Source organism: Pongo pygmaeus, chromosome 17 (genome assembly GCF_028885625.2).
Source record: "Pongo pygmaeus isolate AG05252 chromosome 17, NHGRI_mPonPyg2-v2.0_pri, whole genome shotgun sequence".
In the NCBI taxonomy this organism is placed as follows: Eukaryota; Metazoa; Chordata; class Mammalia; order Primates; family Hominidae; genus Pongo; species Pongo pygmaeus.
The window spans coordinates 63,491,018-63,515,132 of record NC_072390.2 but is presented as its reverse complement, the minus strand read 5'-3'; the positions used below and the strand labels follow the sequence as shown (position 1 = coordinate 63,515,132).

Sequence of the window (24,115 nt, the reverse complement as noted above, 5' to 3'; positions counted from 1 at the left end):
CCCAGCTCCCCTGGCTGTGCAGAGCAGAGGGGCCTGGGATTGTGCAGCAGCTCACAATGGAAGGAAGAGGGTGTAGGAGGGAGGTCCCTGGGCTGACCCTGGTATTGTTCTTGGGCCAGAAGAAAGCTTCCTCCTGCCTGGCCACTGCAATGCTGGAAAAACGCCGTCCAGCCAGTGAGAGTCAGTGTGTCCTGGGGGGGGGTGGCGCCTGCCTGTGGGTCAGCCTGGGAGCCGAGGCCCATTCACAAATGCCTGCTGGAGAGCACGTAGCCCTGTCCGTCCCCGCCCCCTCCACCACCACTGCTCCCAGTGACAGAAGCAGGGGTAAACTAAAATAACTGGGCTTCTCCGCCCCTAAACTCACCGCTGCCAGAAAGGAGAATGAGACCAGAAATGGCACATTGGCTAATAAAGGAATAATGGATGCTTCACACCCTTGGCGACACCTTCCTCTTCCCCCCAGCCCCGGCAACTCCTTCCACAAAGGACAGGGGAGGGAAGATGCTGAACCGGCAAGCAATCTCAATCAACCAGGCCTGGCCCAAGTCATCAAGGGCATCGCCAAATTGGCTCAGGGAGTGGGAGGATTAAACCAGCCCCTGGAAACTGCTGAAGGACAGGGACGGCAAGGCTGCGGGCCGTGTGGCCCCATTCATCAAAGCAGGTGGACGTGTGCAGTGTGGGTCTGCCTCTGGGCATCCGTCGACAAGGCCACTCAGGCCAGCCTGGGGCCTGCTCACTGTGTACTGGGCACCCCTGCTGGCCTCTTCTCAACCCTGAACTCATTCCTCCAGCAGGGCTGGGCCAACAGCTCTTTGTCTGTGTGATGGCCTTGGCCCAGCTGAGACCTTGAGGAAGGCTGTCCTCAATCTGGCCTTCTTTGAGCCTACTGTCCCAGCTCCCTGTCCCATGCTGGCCTCAAGGCCCTACTCCCTGAAGGATTAAGCCCTCTGATACTCAGCAAGGGATTCTGGATATGGTCTGGCCCAAAGTAGGGCATGGACAGATGACCTCTCCACTGGGGACAAGTCCTACTTTTAAAGGGCTCTAGCCTTTGTCCCTAACAAATAACAAAACTTCTTCCCTGGCCCCTGGAGGGAGATCCTGGGAACTCCCTCTTGGTCTCCAGGAGGAGGGCATAGGCTCAGTCAGGTCCTGTCCTGCGGCTTCTAAATCCTCCTTCCATCCTGCATTTCCTTGCTGGAGAGCATTCGGCTGAGTCCCTATTTGGTCAGGTCCCAGGGCCTCCAGGGCCACCCCCAACTGCTCTCCCTACGTACAGTCTCCCCTCTCGAGGACTCCTGGACTCGCCCACTCTCAACAGCCTCCTTTTCTCCTGACCGTAATTCTCTTTCTCCCCATAGGTCCCCCTCCCCTCCCAGGCCACCCCCCAAGGCCCAGTTCCAGGTCTACCTCCTCCAGGAGGCACAAATGCATGGAGGGGCATAAAAAAGGGGAAAACCTCAAAACTGGCCTAGAATCAAGAGCCCCAAAAGACCCAAGAAACCTCTGTGGGCTGATGTCTGATTTATCCAGAATAGTTTCATGCAGGTGGTGAAATTGGAACAGGGCTATGAAAGGGGGGAAGATTTGAGCAAGAAAGAGGGAAGGACATAAGAGGAAAGAGAAATGGGTGAGCAGAAGACTCCCCCAACAATCTTTTCTGTCTAAGGTCAAGGGCAGGAAGACAGTCACCCTTTAGGTCTCAGTCTCAGGAGGAGCTGGGGAAAGCCAACAGTCCCTGCCCTCCATCTCCCAACCACCAAGAAACCCACAGAAGGAAGCTGTTGGACCATCTCCAAGCGCAGTTCTTATCTGCCAAGCTTGCCAGTTCTCTGCCTGCTTCCAGATGTGACTACCACTTCATGAGGCCACATCTGCAGAGTGTTTTTCAAGTTCAAAAATCCCTGTCATTATATGAACTGGTTTATTGTATTTTGACTCTTAGCACAGCTTTGCAACATAAGTTGAACAGGTATATGACCCCCAACTTCACAGCAGAAGAAACGGAAGCTGGAAGAAAATTATTTTGGGTGAATTACACAATGTTCTGTGTGCGAAGCGGAAGGGCTCTTGGATGACTAGTGAGTGAGCTTTAGGATTTCTGCCACCTGTTTTAACTCTCAGGGGTTTCTTTTTTTTTCTGTTTATATTCTAGATCAGTGTTTGGCAAACTTTTTTGGTAAAAAGCCAGATAGTAAATATTTTAGGCTTTGCCGGCGATAGGGTCCACGCGGCAAGTGGCCGCAGCACAAATGCAGCCACAGACAGGAAGCCAGTGAATGCGTGTGGCTGCGTTCTGATAAAACTTTATTTACAAAAACAGGCTGGAGAGCTGGACTTGGTCTGTGGACCAGTTTGCCAATCCATAAAATCCTAGCCGTGGCCTGGATCATTGAGGTGGTCCTATAGGGTGGGCAGACTTGCCCAGGCCCCTTGAAGTCTGCCCCACACAGCCCTGAAAGTACTCGCTGCCCACAGTCCCAGCTCCCTGCCTTCCGCCCCGCATGGAGTGAGCAGGAGGAGGCCCGCGTGGAAACTCCATCTAGACGCAGCCAGTGGCCTCTTCCCGAGGAACTTTCCCAGTTGTCACCAACAAAAGTCTTCACCTCCAGAATAATCAGTTCTTTTTAGAAAAAAAAAAAAAAGACTCACAAATAACAAAAAATAAAAATAAGCTCGCCTCACAGAGCACGCTGCCCCTTCCCAGTGGACCTGCTACCTGGAGGCCTCAGACAGGAAACCACGGATTGGAGAACTTCTGGCCCCATTTATTGTATGGGCGCCTATTTTTGTCCTGAGGGAGGAAGCACTTGGGGGTGGGGAGGTGGCTGGGGAGGGAAAGGGGCTCTCGTTTGTAAGACCCCCTCCTTGATGGCTGCTACAGTGTCTTGGGGCAGCAGGGATGGGGGAGGCCACTACAAACCTGCCTGATTAAAAAAGAAGAAAAAAATATTTCTCTTTCAAAGCTGTCAGTAGAGGCTTTTCTCTTTTTTTCTTTCCATTTTTATTGCCTTTAGCAGTAGAGAGAAAAACAGAGATATCCACTTTCTTGTTCTTGCTTATTAAGGAAATGACATTCACCCCTAACTTGCTGTACGTGACTACCGTCTCCTGGAATTAGAAAATGTTTTTCCAGCACCTCTTCCTCCTCATCATCCCTCCTTAGAAAGAGGTACCAGAGGAATCAGGCTGCCTGGATTCCAATCCCCGTTCTCCCAGCTGTGTGATTTGAGGCAAGGTATTTGAGTTCAGTTCTCCAATCTGTGAAATAATAATAGAATAAACATTTCCCAGGGTACTTGTGAGACTTCAGAGATAGTATATGCAGCCCGCAGCTCAGACAGCACTCAAGTCATGGTAGCCTCTGTGGTGGAGGCACAAGTTCTGGACTAAGGTGCTGGATGGGAGTCCCTCTGGGGCAGGAGCAAGTCACTCAACCCATATTTAATGAGCCCCTAGATGTGCCCCAGGGGAACATACACTCCACTGGGAGAATACTGATGCAAAAGAAATAAAGCGAACATGCGACAGGCGCTGTGGGGAAGAATCGAGTGACAATTCTCAAGTGATGAGGGGGCATAGGGAGTGTTCACAAGCCCTTACTGAGAAGGTTACATATGACCAAAGACATCGGTCTGTAAAGTGAGGTCAATAACAGTATGTTCTCCATGGGACAACGTGAGGGTAAGATTAGGAAAAGCGAGGACCTTCTCAGTTCCTGGAACATGGAAAGCACTCTGTGAATGTTCACTAGTGTTACTGTTGCTATGTTATGCTCCTTGTTGAATTCTCACTAAGGGGACATTAGGAGAATACCATGTCCCCGTCTATGGGACAGGTACCAGCCCCTGCACTTAAACTCAGTCCATAATGGCTATAAGACAATGCCTGGGACACAGAGAGATGCCTGATCTGTAATGGTGGCCTGGGTGAATAAGGTCAGACCTCACCTCCGTGGGACCACGGGTGACATGGAGCAACACTCGCCGCTGCACAGGGCCTGGGGAGGCGAGGTGGGGCATGGTTTTCATGACTCTGTTCCTGGGTGTCTCAGGGCACTTTACTAATCCTTACGCCTGTGAGTTAGCATGTCCTAGAAGTTTCCAGAAGACTTGGCAACAGCTAACACAGCCCTAGGGAACAATAAAGTTACTCCTTCCCATCTGGAGGGCTGGGAACCCGGCTACAGCGGCTTCAACCCCAGTGTGGGGCAGCCCCAGCCGCGGCCCGGCCTCCCGCCCGGGAACCCCATTACTAAATAGCAGCAGCGCCACCTGCTGGGGCTGCCAAGCCATTCCTTATCGGCCACCATTTTCACTCCTCCAGGAGTGAGGGACACCTGGGTGTCATTTCATGGGGCCGTGATTTTCATTTTGAAAGCTCATTTGTCCCTCAGATTCTTTAGAGAGTTGGGGTGGGGGGGGGAATCTCTCTGTTATCATCTGGGGCCAAGCAGAAGAACGAGGTATTAATCCTTTTGACCCCAACTCTCACTGTCCCTTCCTTTAGCCGTCTCCCGTGGGAAGGCTGGACTTACACACAGGCTCAGGAGGCCAGAAAGCCACTTTCCTTCCCTGGGCCTTCTGAGGACCCTCAGTGGAGAATGCTTTGGGCAAATCCCTAAGGCCAGAAATCCCACTTGACCAGGTGGCGTCCACTGTTGTGTGGGCACTAAGCCCCTTTCACAGCAAAGGGCCCCCGAGTCACACGCTCTGGACAAGGCAGCAATGTGGGGGCAGGGGAGCCGGCCTTGCTAGGTTGGAGCCATCTAATGATTAACGGCCAACAGACACAGAATTTGTTTTCAAAATTTCCTAACAGAAAGGCAAAACGAGAAGTCAGTGGGTTATGTAGTTCCTATTGTCAGACCAAAGACAGCAGACATAATGTTTGTCTGGGAGAATTCAAGGATAATGACCAAAATATGTCCTGATAGAAAGCCCTGGGCAGGACACTGGATAATTCAACAAACAATGTCTTTCAATGGGGTATTGTATATGACACAAAAGCACCAGGCCAGTGTGTGGGATAAGGAGGTGGCATTTCCTCAGGGTGCCGAGGGCCCTGTGCCCGGGAACCTGAGGAAAACTAATGCTCACCTAGGGGCCATCTAGGGCACAGGGACAACATGCCCGTTAGACCGTCTTTCTCACACTGGTCACGCCGAGTTCACACACATGGAGAAATTGCTCCCCAAGTTACACCTCAGGGTAAAGGGGTCCTGGGGGAGGGGGTGCCGGGGGGTGGTCTCCGACCAGAGATGAGGTGAAGGATATGCAATTTGGATTTCATCCCTTGCCTTCACATGGAACTTGGTCAAGTTAACTTGGAGCTTAGTCAAGTTAATTCAGAACTTAGTAAATTAACTCGGTTTAGACTATGGATTATACATTATGCAGCTCCATCTCCCCACTTAGCCAGCCCCCATCCTTCCAAGGGCGGAAGCCAACACTTTGTAACTCCCCCAGCCCCACCCCAGTGGGGGTCCCCCTGCAGCCCCGTGCTGCTGCCCTCCTGGAAGCAGTGTGTTCCCAGGGGTCCCAGGGGAGGGGCGGACCCTCTGGAGGAATGTCATGCCTTGGCCTAGCAGGGGACACATGGCCCAACAGGAGCTTCCCTACACCTTAGTGTGGCTGCCTCTTGCACCTCCCCATCCTCCCCCTTGCTGCAGGGAGGAAGGGCCTGAGCATTGTGTGGGGTCATTTTCAGGACAGTGTGCATGTGCAGCGCTGACCAGGGGGCATGGCTGGTGAAGACGCCTTTGGCTGCTGGCGCTGGGACCAGGGGACTTCCCACAGCAAGCGCCAGGCTGGAGCCTGCAGAGCGGTGCGCTGGTGCCCTCTAGTGGGAGTACACCGCCATACAGCCACTGATCCTGGCGAGGCCTCAACTCCAGCAGTCCTCAACACTGGGGCCACACTCAGAGCAGGACTGTTAATGATGGGCCTGGGCTGCCCACATCACTGACAGAGTGGTAGCCTGGCCAACCCCTCCACTCCTGTGATAGAGACGCCAAAAATGCCACCAGGACACCAGCCTTGTGGATGAAATTTGGGGGTGCCCTAGAACTGCAGTCTGAGCCCAAGTGTGTATCTCAGTGTCTGCCCTGCCCTATGGCTTCAACGCTCAGAACCATGACTGAACCCTGAATCCATGGCCCTGTACTCAGAGCCTTCTGCTGTCCCCCATCTCCCACCCCCGCCGACCCCCCGCCGCTCCATCGGTGTTCTTAGAGAGCAATGTCAGTCTCAACTGGCCTGAGGCTGCCATGGTATGGCATGTCATGCCTTGGTGTGGATGCCATAAAACCTGGCTATTGGCTAGCTCTTATCCCAGCGTACCTGCTCCTTTCCCTCCAGCCACCAGTGTGGGAAGGAAGACCTTGGGGACAGTTAACACCACCAATAGACCTTTACTTAACTAGCTCACTAAATGCCTTTTCAGAGTACAGAACTATTCCTGGCAGCAGGGGTTCACAGAGGTATAGGGTGAGCCCTGGACACAGACACCTACTGTCTACCCTGTTGCCCCACATCCTTGTGGGGGCTCCAAGGGCCTGAGTCCAGCAGCCCCAGAGATGAAGCTCCCTGAGGTCAGCACTGCAGTGAGACTCACCCCTGGATTCATTGCCAGTTGTGGAAACACAGCCAGATGGGGTCACCAGGAATAGGGGCCTTGGCTTTGGCTGGAGAGGAGCTTGGCCAGACGCCTAGGTGTCAGCATCTGACCCCCAGAGGAGGCATCACCTCCTAAGACCACTCATTGTGGCATGCGCTCTGTGTGTGACCCACTGAGAGATAAGCTAGGGCTCCGAGGAGATCAACAGGCATTCAGTGTTGGAGCCCATGGGGCCCTCTGCTTTGTACTCAGCCACACATTCATGGCCCAGACTGCAGGAGCTGCAGCAGCACAGGGGAGGAAGGTGGGGTGTGCTGGGAGAGGACCCAGACTTTGCCCTTCAGGGACTGTGACCTGGGCAAGGCACCAGCACTTGCTCGGTCATTTGCAGCTTTGAATACATGTGGTAATCTGTGCATGTCTCATTTCCTCTACTAGGCTGTGCCTCTCGTGGGGAACTGTATCTTATGTGATCAATTCTCTCTCTCTAAAAGGCTAGGGCAGAGCACTTGTCCATGAAGATGAGTTAAGTGAGCAAGTGAAGGAAAGAGGAAGATTTGGCAGAGGCACTTGCGGCTTACAGAACAGCCATGTGCTCCCCTTCTTCCCGCTCCCCTGCAGAAGTGTCAGCCCTTGCAGTTGGGGCAGGGGCATGTGACTAGTTCTGTCCAATGGGCTCTGAGTGGAGCTGATATTTCTGGGCCAAAGCATTTAAGACCTAGAGCAGGGGTGTCCAATCTTTTGGCTTCCCTGGGCCACACCGAAAGAATTATCTTGGGCCACACATAACATACACTAATGATAGCTGATGAGCTAAAACAAAAAATTGTAAGATGCCTCATAATGTTTTAAGAAAGTTTACAAATTTGTTTTGGGCCATATTCAAAGCCATCCTGGGCCACAGGTTGGCCAAGCTTGACCTAGAACACGACCCTCCAGCTCTCTTTGCCCCTGTCAGGGCCACTTGGATACCATGGATTGAGATGGCAGGGCCACAGAACACAATCCAAATGGACCCTGGAGTCCCCAAGGAGCTGCCCTGGAGACCAGCTGGACCCTCAGCAGAATTTCAGAAAGTTAGAAATACAATTCTGTGTGTGATGCCACTGAGATGTGGGGTTTGTTTAGTATTATGCCATAGCCTATAGTGTCCTAATACAGGAGATGATGGAAAAATCCTGTTTTCTTTAACAACGACAACAAAAAAATGTGTCTCAGAAATCACACCAAGAAGAGCATAACCAGGTTCATGCTGAATTTCTGCTGGGAAGTGGTGGGAGAAACTCGGAGGCAGAGGGACGACTGAGTGTCAAGACAGACACAAATCCTGCCTTTCTTGTACACTCTAGACAACACAACAGCATATCTAGAAAGGAGGTTCTTCAGCAGCATTCACTCTAGAGAACCTGGTGCTGGGGCTATGAGGCTGAAGGAAATGGCCCAGCCCTCAGGCAGCCCAGAGTCCACGAAGGGAGTCTGGCAGTTACATAAGCAGGTGCAACGTGGTGAGAGCCATGCCACAGAGATGGGGGCAGGGGCTCTGGGGAAATGGCAGATGGATGCTGGACTCCATCCTGTGCATCTGAGAGGGCATCAGGGGAGGTGTCCTGAGCCAGAAAAAGGACAGGCAGAGAAGGGGTGAGTGAGATTTTAGGCAGAGGAAACCGCCTGCCGGTGAGAAAGCAAGGAGAGATGGAAGATCAGAACAGATCGGGGGAGGGACTGACAGGGCCACAAGATGGCAGGGGGAGCCCAGGACAGAGGCTGGCCAAGGGTGCTGAGAACATCACAAAGCCTCCTGCCTGCTAAGGAGTCCAAACAGTGACAGAAGGGGCTGGAGATGGGGGTCTGGGCCTCTGTGGGTTGAGAAGATGCTGGGGACACAGCTGGTGGGATCTTTATGCCCCTATTCTTTTGGGGTGCAGAAGTGGAGGGCAGACAGGCAACGGGCTTCAGGCCAACCTCCCTTTGTCACCCTCTTTCCTTCTTGCCTCCGGGTGGGGAGGGGAGGCCAGCCCTGATTTTTGTCTAAGAAAGTCTCTAGGAAGCCCGCCTATCTCTGTATAGGCTCAAGACTCCCACAGGAGGGTTGGAGGTCCTCAGGCTAGAGGTGGGCTTTCCCTCCCATTTGGGGGTCTTCAGCTGGATGCACAATATCTCCTAGGTGAATCTGGAAGTAGGAGAATGTTTTTGTTGGTCACTATGCCTGCCCCTCTCCAGTGACTGCCATTCAGCGGTAGAGGCCAGGAGTCTTAAATATCCCACATTGTATTGGACACGTCCATACTACTAAGAGTTGTCCCCACCATATATGCTAATAGCTATGCCAGCTGACCCTCAGGACCCAAGGCCAGACAAGTGAACCAGCCAGCCCTATTTATGAGGGGCTTTGAAGAACACTAGGAAAACTCAGATAAGTCATCCCATTGTGCTCTCATGGGACTGCAAATTCCTCAAACACCAGAAGTCTGTGTTTGGGGATCAAGAAGCCTGTCTACCTTGTTCTAAGGGTACCCATGTGAATTGCAGATACTCCAAGGAGCAGTCAAGCCAGGAGCATTATCAGCCAGGACTTTAAGTTTTCAACTCTTGCTGATAATCAGAATTTCCTACAATGCTTTAAAAATGCAGATTCTAGCTGGACACAGTGGCTCATGCCTGTAATCCCAACACTTTGGGAGGCTGAGGTGGGCAGATCACTTGAGGTCAGGAGTTCGAGACCAGCCTAGCCAAGATGGTGAAACACCATCTCTACTGAAAATACAAAAATTAGCTGGGCGTGGTGGTGGGCACCTGTGGCACAGCTACTTGGGAGGCTGAGGCATGAGAATCGCTTGTACCTGGGAGGTGGAGGTTGCAATGATTCAAGATTGTGCCACTGCACTCCAGCCTGGGTACCAGAGAGAGACTCTGACTCAAAAAAAAGAAAGAAAGAAATGGATTCCTGGGTGTGATTCAGTGAGGGTGTTCTCCAGCCTCCAGGAGCCCCCCATGACTCCTGCCTTCGGGGATCTGCACCTCTGTATAGGCCCTTCCCATATTGTCCCAGGGTTGGTCTGTGCAAATGACACAGCAAATGGCAGCGTGAAGCTCTGTCACTTCTGAGATCAGGCTATAAATGAGTGTGACTTCTGCGATGGAGTCCTCTCTCTCTTCCCCCGTCACCACTTGCTTTGGGGAAAGACAGCTGCCATATTCTGAGGGCATTCAAGCAGCTTATGCAGATCTCGTGGCAAGGAAGCCAGGGAGGAACCCAGGCCTCCTGGCCCCAGCCAGGGAGGAACTGAAGCCTCCTGCCTTCAGACACAGGACGGGGGTCTTCCAGCCCAGGTGTGCCTTCTGACGGCGGCATCCCTGGTCATCAGCTTGACTGCAAACTCATGAGAGACCTTGACTTGAGCCTGAACCACCAGCTAAGCTGCTCCCAGAAAGTGTGTGGATCATAACTCTTTGTTGTTTTAAGCCACTAAGTTTTGAGCAATTTGTTACACAACAGTAAATGAGGAACACTGTGGGCAGACAGTGTAGATTTCAGCGCTTCCCAGGCAGTTCCGACATGCAGCTGAGCTCCAGCACCCTGGCCTCAGATTCATCTGCTGATAGTTCACTGAGGGCAAAGCACATCCAAAGTGTGTGTCATGGAAACGTGTGGGGGGTGTGTGTGTGTGTGCTGTGTGTATATGGGTGTATATGTGTGTGACGTATGTGTGTGCATGTGTAGTATATGTATGTGTGCGTAGGGTGTGAAGGGATGTGTGTGATGTGTATGTACATGTGTGGTGTGTGGTATGTGCAGTGTGTATGTGTAGGTGTGTGATATGTAATGTGTATGTTTGATGTGTGTGGTGTGTGTACGTGTGTGTGTGTACATGCGTGTGACAGATGGTGTGTAATGAGTGTGTGTGCGCGCACACGAATATCCAAGCCCTTGTGCTCCAGCCTGATGGTGGAGATGGTGGGTGAAGGCCTCCACTACCAGCCGCCCCTAAGAGCTTAGCATCACATGTGGGCCCTGGAGAGCCCAGAATTCTCACTGATTCACCGTCCCTTGAGAAAAAAGAGAAAACTCTAGAATGTGAAACCTCAGAGGACCTTGGTCTGATGTTCAAAATTTGTTTAGTAGTAGAACTGTTTCTCCACATGAAACCACGTTAGAATCCTGATTTAGAGGCACCGGCCAAACAGTTCTGGGCGGGCCCAAGTGGGGGCCCTTGGAGCTGGCTGCTTCCACCTCCCCACTCCCCCCAGTAGCACCCAGGGGCACCCCAGGAGAACCCTGAGGGCTTCACAGTTTGCAAACCTCTGATCTAATACAACTGTGTCATTATGCTGATGAGTAAACTGAGGCCCACAGAGGAGAGGTCACACACATGGCTCTGGCAGACGTCCAGAAGTGGATTCTTCTGACCTCTAGTCCAATCTGTCTCCAGTGCCTGGCAGGCCACATAGGAGAAGAATCAACCAGGGCCTTGGTAACCTATGAGCCAAGGTTCATCGTCCGAGCTTTTGCCCAGCAGAAATGCCCTCTTCACCAAGAAACAACTCACCTGGGGGTAGGAGCAGGAAATCACCCCCTCCTCCCTCTTCTTAACAGACGGGGCCCCCCATAGCCTGGTCCACCCTCAGAAGGTGGGGCTTGACTGGCAGTGTTGAGTCCCAGGAATAATTACAGCAGAGACCAACACAGCACCCACTGTGCGCTGGGCATCACCCTCAGCGCCTCAAATGAATGAATGTGCTTGATCTTCCCAGATGCCCCATAAAGTAGATATGGTTATTTCTCTCATCTTACAGAGGAGGAAACTGAGGCAGAGTGAGAGTAAGCAACTAGCCCAAGACTCCTGGGCTAGTCAGTGGCAGGGCTGGGATTCCATGGGGACTATGCCTGGGTCCAGACACCAAGCCCTTGACCGCCAACCTCCCACCCAGCCAGCAGCCCAGCTCTCCTTTCTCTTCTGAGCAGGAACCAAAGGTCCTCCATTTTGTACCCTAAAGGAGTGAGGAAACAGTCACCAAACAACACAAAGTGTCAGATCTGTTACTTTTCCAGCCATGACTCCCAAGCTTCTGGCTCAAAGGGTACAGAGTGGTCAACACCCCACCTAGGGCAGGGGGCATCTGGTTTCTCACCTAGATCGGGGTCTCTCAAATGTACTTCTTCTATCAATGATGAATGCTCTTGGCATTTAGAAATGGAGTGATAAGGTGGTCACTTCGAGTACCTTACCCTTTTTTCTCTTGCGTCAAGGCTGGCTTTCCATTAGCAGTGATAATTTAATATAGATCCAGCTCAAGGGGTGTTTCATGAGCTGATACTCTTCCTGTGACTTATACATCACAGCCTCGGCCCTACTGATTGATTCTTTTTCCTGTCAAATTTATAGGAAAGTGCAAGAACTGTACAAAGAACATTCACGTCCTCCTCACTCAGATTCCCCAACTGGTAACACCTCCGCATGTTTGCCCTTTCTCTCCCTCTGTGTCTACATACTATTACCATCAATCTCTTTCTAAACCATTTGAGGAGACGCTGCAGACACCAGGCCCATATCCCTCAAACATCATAGTATGTATTTCTCAAAGTCAAGCACACTCACCCACATGACCAACACTGCCTCCAAGTCAGGAAACTGACATCAAAGCAACACTACTGTCCCACCCACAGACCTAATCACATTCTGCAACTGTCTCAGCAAGGTTAGGATTTCCTTCTGGTCCAGGATTTCAGCAAGGAACACAAGTTGTATTTAGTCATTTGCCTCTTCAGTCTCCTACAATCTGGAAGACTTCCTCAGTCTTTCCCTGTCTTTTGTGTCCAAGCAGTTATAGAGAGTGGTCCTTATACTGATTTCCAAACAACCAGACTCAGGCTGTGCTTTCTTGGAAGGAAAACCCAAGAAATGATGTTGGGTTTTCTGTGTGGCACATCAGGGGGACACAGTGTCCACCCATCCCATCACTAATGATATTCCCTTGATCACCTGGTCATGTTGGGGCCTGCCAGGTTTCTCCACAATAAAGTCATCGTATTTCTCTTTGTAATGAGGTGACCTCTATGTGTGCCCCGGTTCATTGCCTGGAAAGTTTCCAGTCTGCAACACAGGGAGGGCAGTCCAGGGCCCAGTGGTCTCAATGAGCTAAGATGACAGGGTTCAAAATCCACAGAGTCCAAGACAATTTGATTTGCAAGGCAGAGTACTAGAAAGGAGAAATCAACATACAGAGAGAAATCCAGAAATCTTAGCCTCTCAAGTCTTTGGCTGAGTATTAATTTGTCCATGTGTAAGGAAACTTCTGAGGCAAGGAATAGATAGAACAATCCACTGAGATAACATAGGGCTGAAAATAGTTTGTGTTTCTCCAGCCAGGGGGGAAACACCTCCTGATACACAGAGCATTGGGTGGCAATCTCAGAAGGGTATTGATTCAGCAGTGGAGCAAAATTTGCCCTACGCTAAAGTCTTCCCACCCTAACAAAGCCTGAAAGCAAGTCTTGAAAGGATCAAACTGTTTTTATGTAACTTAACTGTGATCCAGAACAAAACCCAAAATATTTAAAGGGATACAAAAAAAAATAGCACTCAATAATGTAAAGGTTCTAACATAGGACATTTAACATCAAATTACCAAGCATGTAAAGAAAGGTATGGCCCATAACCAAGAGAAAAATCAATGAATAGAAATAGACTCAGAGATTATATGGATGACAGAATTAGTAGAGAAGGACTTAAAACAGCTATTGGGAATAGGTTCTATATACTCCAGAAAAGAAAGCATGAGGAAAGGAAGAGATATATATATATATATATATTTATTTAAAAAAGCCCACAATGACCTTCGAGAGATAAAAACTACAATATCTGAAATGAAAAATATACTGAATGGGATTAACAGTAGATTTGACACTGGAATAAAAGATTAGTGAACTTGAAGACATAGCAATAAAAACTATCCAAAATGAAACACAGAGAGTAAAGCAAGACTTTAAAAAACCAGGCAGAGCTTTGGTGAGCCACGGGAAAAGATGAAGAAGCATAGAATACATACAATTGGAAGCCGAGGGTTGAGGGAAAGTAGGAGGAATAGTGGCTGAAAATTTTCCAAATTTGATGAAACTATAAACCTACAGATCCAAGAAACTCAATAAATCCCAAGTGGGAGAAACATGAAGAAAACCACCACACCAAGGCACATCACAATCAAATAGATGAGGTCTTAACTGTATGCTCTATTGTCTCTCATTGATAGGCCCAAGGCATGAACAGGGAAGAAACAAAATGATAAAGGCACCAGGAAGAGATGAACGGATATAGGTAAAATAGCAACAGAAGAATCAGGAGAGAAGGGAAGGGTGGCACAGTGGAGTGCAGTGGTAGGTCATGGTCACTGGCAGTGGCAGGCTCAGTCACTGTGGAAGGTCCACTGCTTTTACACCCCTGCAGCAGGCCCAGTCTCATTCCTGAGAGCAGCTAGACTCCTGCTGTTTCCACCAAAAGTCCAGCGCTATAAGTATCTAGAGACCTGGATTCACTGAGTGAATCCTCTTTGTCCTGGAACCTGGCCCGATTCCAGGAAAGAGGCCCAATCAATAAAAATAAGAGCAAGCATAGCAGACACCTGGAGACCAGCAGGGCAAGTCCACTGTTCAAAAGCCTAAAGACAGCCCCAGCCACATTAGGATCTCTTCCAGTCCTGCCAGTCCCACCTGAACACACCACAGGACACTTCACCTGCAGAGAGGTTTCAGGCCAAGGGACAAAAACTTCCAAGTTCACTGAGTTGCCAGGACATGGTCTATTTCATCTCTAGGGCACATCAGGCCTGCCAGCAGGGCCTGCAGCATCACTGAGTAGGCTGTCACACACACTATCACAATGGGACACCCTGGAGAATGGCAGGTAGCCAGCCCTGCCTACCTATTACTACCATACAGGCGGTTACACCCCTTGCTGGAACAAGGGACCGGAAGGAGTGCTTCGGTTAGGTCCTGCCCAGGAAGAAGATCAGGACTGCAGGGGTTGAGGGGTGGGCTGTTAGAGAACCCGCCCCTGCACCTACCTGCCAGGCTGGAAGGACCTTCTCGATGTCATTCAGGTTGATGCCATCCCCATCTTCCAGCTTCCCTTTGCCACACCTGGACCAGAAAAGACAGAAAGGCATTGGAAAGATGGCTCATTCGTGCCTCCTGTCCCATCCGGCCAGGAGGAGAGGAGAGACAGTTAGCAGATGCCTGGTGCTGCCCACCCTCAAGCCCTGCAGAATCAGCTGTCCCACCTAGAGGAAACAGCCCTAGAGATGCTGTGTTTTTGTGTGTGTGGGGGTCCTCCCCTAATGCAACAGCCAACCTGGAGGGAGGTGGAAGAGGAACCAGAGTTCCCCTTGATCCTTCCAGGCAGAGAAGCTAAGCTCCTTACTCATCACAACTCCTGTCAAAGCCCACCCACCTTGCCCCATTACACTGAACAGAAGATCAGTGGACAGAGACACCAAGCAACTTTCTCAAGGTCACACAGGCTGGCAGGGGCTAGCAGAAAACCCAACAGGGCTTCCTTCCTTCTTGGCTTGACTCTGGGTCAGTCCAGCAAGCCCACTCAGATAGTCTGTGCTTTGTCTTCATATCCTCTGTGAGTGGGCGTGCCCTCGGGCCAGAGAGGCTGGCCCCAACTCCCTGGCCAGAGGTCTGAATCTTTGGCATATTTAAGGGCGCAGATTCCGAAACCAGACTCCCAGGGTTTGAATCCCTGCTGCATCCCTTACCAACTGGGGACCCTGTACAAGTTGTTTAACCTCTCTGTACTCATTTCATCAAATGAGTTTCCTCATTTGTTAAATGAGGATAATAGTGTCTAACATCTTAAGGTGGCTGGAGGATTAAATTAATTAATGTATCTGGAGTGCTTAGATGCTTAGAACTGTGACAGCACACAGTAAACAGTACATATATACACACACATATATAGTCTAGCTTATATATATATAATGTTTAGCTTGTTTGTTTATATATTTGTGTGTGTGTATATTTCTTGTGTATGTATTATTATCTGTATTTACCATTAAATATATCTTAAACATACACACATATGTTTAATGGTAAATAGTGGTAATAATAACAAAATTATAATAAATAAATAATGAAGTAAATATATTACTAATACTATGACTACTTTCATTACCGCTCATATTGTTTCGCTGTTATTTGGGCAAAGAGGCAGGAAGGTGATTAATTAAGGACATAGATTCTGGAGCCAACCCAGCCTCATGCAAATTACTCAATTTCTGGGTCTTCTAGTTACTTCATCTATTGAAGTGAAGATGATAACAGTTCCTCCCTCTCTGGGGAGGAAAATACTTAGGAAAATGCCTAAATAAATGAGGCAAATACTTAGAACAGGGGCTGGAGCATGGCCGGTGCATAGTAAGTATTGTCAGTTACTATTATTACTGGTATTGACTGAGGAATGGTGAGAGATGTCCCATGAGTTGGGTCATTTTCCAGCTGCAGAGTTCATGCGAAACTCACATTTCAGAGTAACTAGTTCATTGTTTAAATATTTACCAAGCATCTCTTCTGTTTTGGGCCTTGTGAACAACAACAAAAAAAATCAGTTTTGGTTCCTGCCCTCAGAGAGTGGATGGCTCTTAGAACAAATTCTAAACTCCTCTAACAGGGCTGGGTGCCTGAGCACCATTAGGGGGCAGCACGAGATCAGTGTCGTAAAAGTCCTATGGCCAGAGGCGCCCTGGAACCCAGAGGAGGAGAAATTGGCTGCAAACACCAGCAAAGGCCTGGGTGGAAGAGAACAGGGGGCTAACCCAAGCCCCATTTGATGGCTCATTTCTCCATTCACCAAACGCTTCTGTGCCAGGGTCCGGACAGGGTCTGGGACCCAGGTGTAAACAGTGCACAAAACTGGCCCTCTTGGTGTCTGGCGGGATAATCAGCCCCCACAGTACAGCAGCCAGTGCCCCGTCGGGGACAAGGGAGCGATGCAGGAACCCCAAGGAGCAGCGTCTAGAACTGTCTTGGGCGAGGGGTAGGAGGAAGGTGAGAGGTGAGCTGGCCAAGCACAGGGAATTTGGGAGGATGTCCCAGGCGGACGTGGCACAGGCAAAGGCCTGGAGTTAGGATCATGTGTGGTGCCAGTTTGCTGTGGCTGGAGCATGTCGAGGGTCAGGGTGCAAGGGGTAGGCAAGGGGCATGGTGGAGCTGGGGTGGGGAATGGTGTGCAAGGTATAACAGGCATGAAGGAAAAGAGAAAAATTTCCGCCGGCCCCAGGCTGTCCCCACAACTATGATGTGCTGGGGCTACAAGTGAGCAGGTGGAGAAAGGCCTGGAACATCCAAACATCTCTTAACTCATCAATCTGCCTGGTGCAGACAGGCTGGCCTGTGAAAGCACCAACTGCGTGTAGTCTTCTGTGTTCTGCACCCACCTGGGCCATAGGGGAGGAGGGCACTTGGGGACTTGGCTGACACCACCTCCCCAGTGTCTCCTGTGGGTAAAACACATCTCAGGACTCTCCTGCGTGCGCTGAGCTCCAAGCACACGCTGGGCACCAGCCTAGCATACTCCAAACACAGCCTTCTGTTCTCACCTCAGCGCCCCTGGGGGTGGGCAGGTGGAGGCCTGCAGGGAGGGCTGCTGTCCCACGAGGCCTGCCCTCATCAGGGCTCAGATCTCCCTAGAGGCCTGCAGGTTTGGAGGGCTGAAGGTGGCTACAGACCAGCTGAGTCACTGCTGCCAACAGGGTTTCCAAGGCAACAGCCCTCTCTGATTTCTGTCCCTCCATGGAAACACAGGCTGCAGGGAGCCTTGGCAACTGAGTGGTACCTGCATCCCAGGGAGGCTGCAGTGGCTGGCACATGGAGTGTGTCCCCACTGCAGCAGGACTCTAAGGGGGACACAGTTCCTGGTCTGGCCATGAGGTGGCCACAGATACTGCACTCAGACTCCCCGGGAACCTGGGAGTGACAGGCTTTGGCTAGTGAGCAAGATATCCATGGGAGACCCCAGGTGACTCTCAGCAAATCTGGAGGCTCTTGGTGAGAAAGTGAGACTGGCTGAGGAATTCAGGCCCACAGCTGGTGACAGAGGTGTGGCTGGTTACTCCGGCTTCAGAAGGAACAAAGTCCCTCGGCATAAGGGGAATTCCTCTCCTTCACAGTTATTCATTGCTTTTTTTGCTAGGAAGTTAGTTCATCTCTGGGGACTGGTGAGACACTTTGGGCAAGCTTGCCTTCAACATGCAGGCCCCATTGGGCACCTGTAGTCAATAAGGCAGCACCATCGCTTCGATCACCCCCAGGCCTCAGTGACCCCACTGACTTCACCAGCTATGTGCTCCTGGGGCACACAGGAGAGACTGGAGCTGCCCAGGGAAGTCTCCCTCCTGAAGCCTTTTCCAGATGGTTCAACCTGTAAAGTGCTCTCTTTTCTAACCCCTTTTGCATTGACTTTATTTAACCCTGCACCAGGCATCACACTTTATACCTGTCTATATATGTCTTTATAGTGTCTATATGTCTACACTGCATAGTCTAGTCTGTATGTCTACACTGCATAGTCTAGTCTTTCTTCCCCATACACAGTCTCCATCATGAATAGGTTCATATTTCCTTTTCCCAGTAGAATAAACAGTCCTTCTGGGCAGGGACTATATTGTATACTCGTATGTGTGTGTGTGTGTGTGTGTGTGTGTGTGTATCTACTTTCCTGGCACCCAGCACCATGCAGGGTCTCAGCAGGTCTAGTGACAGACTGGCTACACTGAACTTGAGAAAAGCAAAATCCTGCTCCTATTCCTGTGGCATACCCAAGCTCCACTACACTGCTACAACAGGACACAGGGCAAGTTACCTTTGCTCACAACCCCTTCCTGAAGCTGACCCACTGAGAAAGGTAGGTAAGGCCATCCTTCCTAAGCACAGAAGTGTGGAGGCCCAGACCTGTGCAGCTCAGCAGCCTGGAAGGAGCACGGCCTCCCTGCAACTGAATGAGTGGGCTGAGCAGGCAGTGAGCAGGGTGGATGGGGTAAGGCAGGGTCGGGAGCCTCGCGGCTATGTCTCTCCTATGCTCCATCTTAACCAGTGCCTCCACGCGCAAAGCCATCTCTCCCTCTTCACCCAAAGAGAAATGGAACCCACAACAGGCAGGGCAATGAAAAAGAGGCGTGTGAGAGGCTGGTGTCTCCTGGGAGAGTCTGATGCAAGTGATGGGCCTCTTCCCAGCAACACACACGTGTGCATGCACACATACAAATTTGCAGAAAATTTTAAGGAGGTTAAGAATACCCTGATGTGGTGAACTAGGGGTTGGATGGTGTCAGAAGGCCTGGCCTTAAATGATGGCTCTGTCCTGTTATTCAGGCAAGTTACTTTGCTTCTCTGAGTGTTATTTTCCTCATCGCTAAAGAAGGAATGAGCCCATTTCTTTCCACGGGTTGTTGCTCATTACACTACGATGGGACCAATATTGCCAAGAGGAGAGGTTGGGTGGGACAAATATAGCAGCAGGAAGACATGTGAGATGTAGGATAGTGTCCAGTAAAGTCACTAATACTTAGATCTGAAGTGAAAGGGAGACAAGAGTGAGCAGGGGAGGGCTGGAAGGAAAAGTAAGGGTTATCAGTATCATAATAAAACACAAACAAACAAAAACCAAGAAAGAAAAAAAAGTGCAAGTGCTGGTGGGGATGTGGAGAAACTGGAATCTCATACATTGCTGGTATGAATGCAGAATATTCAGCTGCTATGGAACACAGTTTGACAGTTCCTCAAAGAGTTCAACAGAATTACCATACAACCCAGCAATTCCACCCCTAGGTATACACCCAAGTAATTACAAGCAAGGACTCAAACAGATACAGCAGTATTTTTGAGAATAGCCAAAAGGTGGAAACGACTCAAGTAAGGATTGACAGATGCATGGGTAAACAAATTGTGGTATATCCATACAGTGGAATAGTATTCAGCCATGAAAAGGAATAAAGTTCTGATACATGCTACAATGAATGAACCTCAAAAACATTATGCCACGGGAAAGAAGCCAGCTCCAAGAGGTCACATATGACTCTGTTTCTGTAAGTATGCAAAATAGATCAATTAATAGAAACAGAAAGCAGATTGGTGGTTGCCAGGGGCTGGGGGTGGTGGTGGGATGGGGAATGATTGCCTAGTGGGTATGGGGTTTTATATTGGGATGATGAGAATGTTTCAGAACTAGATAGACATGGTAGTTGCACAACAGGGCGAGCATACTAAATGCCAGTGGATTGAACACTTTATAATGGTTAATTTTATAGTATGGGAATTCTGCCTCATTAAAAATTATATAAAACTATAAAAGAAGCAGCAGGCATTTGTCCCACACCTCTGTGTCTCGCTGGAGTCACATTCCTGTCCTGAGGTCGGCCCAGGCCCTGACACCACCTTTGAAAAGGGAAGGCAACCCTGACACACAAAGTCATAGAGGGTGAGAAAAGCCAGTGTAAAATCAGGCATGACACCAGCGGCTCCCCAAGTGTGGTCCCTGGACCAGCATCAGCAACCGCTGGGGAACTTGTTAGAAACACATCCTCAGTCCACACCTACAGAATCACAGACTCTGGGGTGGGCCTGGCCTCTGTGCCACCGCCCAGGTGATTCTGCTGCGCTGGCCTGGATTACTGACAAGCAGGGCCACTGTGGGTCATCAGGAGCAGGTGGGGATGGCATGGCAAGAGGGGGCTGGGCAGAGGGAAATGGAGGGATTCCGGGAGAAGCCAGTGAGCCTGCAGCTCTGGGCTGCATAAGAAGAGCATCCCGGGGCATCAGCCACCTGAGTCCCCTGTGCAGCAGAGCAGCCTCCCTGTGGAGGCAAAGGCCAGTCCCGCCCCCTGCCCCACCCCACCCTGGGTAAGAGCCCTGGCACCCCTTACCCTTCGCGGTCGATGTGTGGCAGGGGCTGCTTGGGCGTGTGTCGGACTTTGCGGTGGAACTGGCTGAAGTCCAGCTTTTCCGGCTGCAGGTCCCAGGTGGCACCACTAGAGGACGAGGGAGGGTAAGAAACGGAGGCAAGAGGGCAACAGCCCAGTTACTGATGGAACCAGGGGGCCGGGCTGAACCTGGCAGAGCAGATCCGCAGAGAGGGGCCGCCAGGGGCCAGGCGGGGAGCCCCACTCAGAATGGAGCCCCAGGTGCCACCCCTCACCTTCCTCACCCTGCCGTGGGAAAGTGCATGCTTATGAAACAAGTGTGGGCCTGATGCCCATTGCACAGCGGCCTCTGCAACACCTGAGTTTGTTTTCGTGCCCACATTTGAGGAAGGCTGGGGAGAGCAAGGGGCCAAATGCCGGTCTCCAGCCTCTGACAAGCAGCTCAAAGTGACGACCTGGCCACCCTGAGGTAGATGAGGCAGGCTAGTGGGAAGCAGGGCCCAGCTTCTGCAGCCCCATTCCGGGGGCCCTCCCTATGCCTCCACTGTCTCCCTCTGACACTCACCGCCTCCTCTCTCCGGCCTTCTTTCCACCCCATCCTTCTTACGTCCCCTTACTCTGCTTCTCTCTGCCTCTTGCTCATGAACCATCAGCGTTCACTCGGCCCCCAAGGAAGCTAGTTTCCCGGCTGGACCTCACACCACAGGGAACGAGGAGGAGGAGGAGGTTACCTGAAGGAATCGAAGGTGTTGGCCGCCCAGATGTCCGTGCCCAGCATGTCCAGAGAGTTGTCTTTGCTGCCATTCTGGAAGAGATGAGGGTGAAAGGGCTGACATTAATTGCTCGGCCAGGATGCTGAGAACACGGGGCCTGGGCCTGAGAGGGCAGCAGAGGCCTCCCTGTCTCCCTGGGTGGCTGCAGGGCTGGAGTGAGCCCCCAAGTGAGTATGGCGGCTGGTGCACCCAGTCGGAGTCGGGGGACTGCCTGGGGGTCTCCTGGCCTCCCCCCCAGGCATGGGCCCTCGTTTCACTGAGGTTTTATAGATGTATACAGAAGGGTCCAGGGCCCTGCTGCTCCCAGCCCATGGCTCTCTCCTCAAAGCCTCCACACCCAGCAGGGGCTCTGTACCACCTGGAGCCACCATCACCACTGCCAGCCTGATGGCTGAGGCTTCTCCCCAGGGAGGGGCTCTGCAGAGCCAGGCCCACTGGGGAGCCCATGGAGGCTGCCTTCCTTCACAGTTCAGTCCTACTCCCCAGAAGCCCCCACCGACCAAGGCTACACCAGCAACTGGATTTCTCTGAGTCAAGCCGATCCTCCAGTGTTCCCTATGTGACCCACCCCAGAGACAGAAACCTCTTTACTCAATGCAGCTTCTATGATTTGGTTTCTCTGCTCTCTGGCTGGTGAGCTCCTTGGCAAATTCTCCAAACCCCTGACTGCACCTGAGGCCCTCCAGCCCTTCTTACCCCTGCAATCTGGTTTCCATAGTCACATTCTTTAAGACAATACTTCCACATCCACCAGAGCTGAACGTGTGCATGCCGTATGACCCAGAAATTCACTCCCAGGTATAAACACACAGAAATGTGCCCGATGCTCACCAAAAGACACGTACATAAAGACACGTACATAAAGACATGTACATAAAGCATATACAGCAGCATCAGCCATTACAGCTCCAAACTGGAGACCACCCACATGCCTGTTATCAGTTGATTCGATAAATAAACCGTGGTATGTTCACATATTGGAGTATTACACCGCAGTGAGCACAAACAAAGTAAAATAACATCACAAGCATACAGGGAACAAAAGAACCCAGATGCAAAAGAGCACCAATTATGTTCAGGAACAGGCAAACTAATGAATGTATAGTGAAAGAACTCAGATAGTAACTGGAACGGGAAACCAATCTACTTTCCAGAGAGAGAGACAGCGACAGAGAGTCAGCAGCTTTGATTAACTAGAAGGACAGGGCACAAAAACTGGAAAGGCTGGACAGTCCAGCCTCCAAGCAGAAGGGGCCAGGAACTCCAGCCCCCACAGACAGGATGCAGGAGGTAATGAGAGCCTGGAGGAGAGGTGGAGGGCTTATGAAGTCGAAGGGACAAGGGGACTGTCTGGGGAGAACCACCTGGGCTGTCTGATGCTGGGCAAGTCCCTCAGCCTTCCTGGGTCTCATTGATAACATGAAGACTGGTCCCTCTCTCTGGGCACCAACAACCTGCAGCCTGCAGTTCTAAGTAACTTGAAACTTCCTCATTCCAGGATGCCCTGAGAGCTTGCACAATCCTTTCTAGCAGATCAGCCACATTTATTCAGGGCCACCATGGCCCTGGGTGCTTCCTCCCCATGCCTTTCCTGTCCCATCCCCGTAATCCCCTTTGCTCCTGACCGTGGCCTGTCAACTGGACCTTGCTCCCCTCTTGCCCTCTCCAAATGTGCCCCATCTGTCAAAGATTGGCTCAGCCAGGAAGAGCCTCTGGCCTCCCAAACTGCAGTCACCTCACTCTGCCCTGAACTTGCCATCTGTGTGGGTAACTTACAGTAGCAGAGCCGGCCTCTTGCAGTTCTCACTTCTATTTCCTGTAGTGACCTCTCTCCCGCAGGAGATAGCGGGCCCTTGATGGCAGGGACCCCCTGGGTCCCCCAGAGCTGGAAGCTCAGTGCTCCTGACATATACTGCAAGAGATTTTCACCATCTTCTTTAAATATGTGTTTTCTTTTTGCCTCAATAAACTGTGTGACCTCGGCAAAGTCACTTCACCAGTCTGGACTTCAGATTCTTCATATTTAAATAAAGAGATCCCAGAGTGAAATACCATGCCCTGTAGATGGGCTCCTTCTGACTGGCACTTGTGCTGCTACTATCTCCTCTCCTGCCAGTGGCAGACATCACTAATCAATTACAGCATGGTTGCCAGTCCTCCAAGCAGGTGGCCCCTAATGTTCTAGGATCATCCTCTCCCTTTTCTTCAAGTTGCCTCACATCCTCCCCATTCCAACTCCTGGGGCCCTGCTTGCTCCAAGTGCAACTCTGAAACTCCAGGTCAGCTAGAGAGACTCACCTTCTATCACACAACCCCCAAGGGGACAGCCCCTGCCTCCCGAGACGTTGACCGGCTTGTTCACAACCCCCTCCTGGGCCTCGAATGTAATTATCATTGGGGATAGCAGCCAAAAATAACATCAAAAGCAAAGATAAAAAAAATCATACATGCAAACAAAACTCTTGCTTCCAAAGCACCTATTGCAGACCTCACTCAGCATGCAGTTCATTTTCCTCCTTCAGCCCAGTGGCCTGAAGTCTTCCCTAATCCCTGATCTGTTAAATACCCAATGTTCTCTGGCGCCTATAAATTCAGCTTCAGTGGATCACCTCTTGGTCACTGTTCTCTTACATGAATGTTAGACCTTCCCCAAGTAGACTGTAATCTTCTCCACTGGACTGCCTTTTTCTCTTTGTGCCCCCACAGTGGCCAAGCCAGGCACACAGGAGGGCCAGCTCGGATTCCTGCCAACTGATTGAGGAGATGCCAATTTGTAACAGGAGGAAGTATGCTCCTGCTGCCTCTGT

General features: G+C 51.0%; 1 protein-coding gene across 11 annotated transcripts in view; it reads right to left on the bottom strand.

The window, feature by feature from the left end:
* The window catches only part of CTIF (cap binding complex dependent translation initiation factor), a 327,569-nt gene that overhangs the window by 181,816 nt on the left and 121,638 nt on the right, over positions 1 to 24,115 (bottom strand). For all 11 annotated transcript variants that reach the window (XM_054461009.2, XM_054461013.2, XM_054461010.2 and 8 more), the window contains 3 exons: positions 21,267 to 21,340; positions 20,539 to 20,643; positions 14,680 to 14,755 (listed from right to left, as the gene is read on the bottom strand). In XM_054461009.2, coding sequence (XP_054316984.1) covers positions 14,680 to 14,755; positions 20,539 to 20,643; positions 21,267 to 21,340 — 255 coding nt within the window. The remainder of the gene's footprint in view (positions 1 to 14,679; positions 14,756 to 20,538; positions 20,644 to 21,266; positions 21,341 to 24,115) is intronic.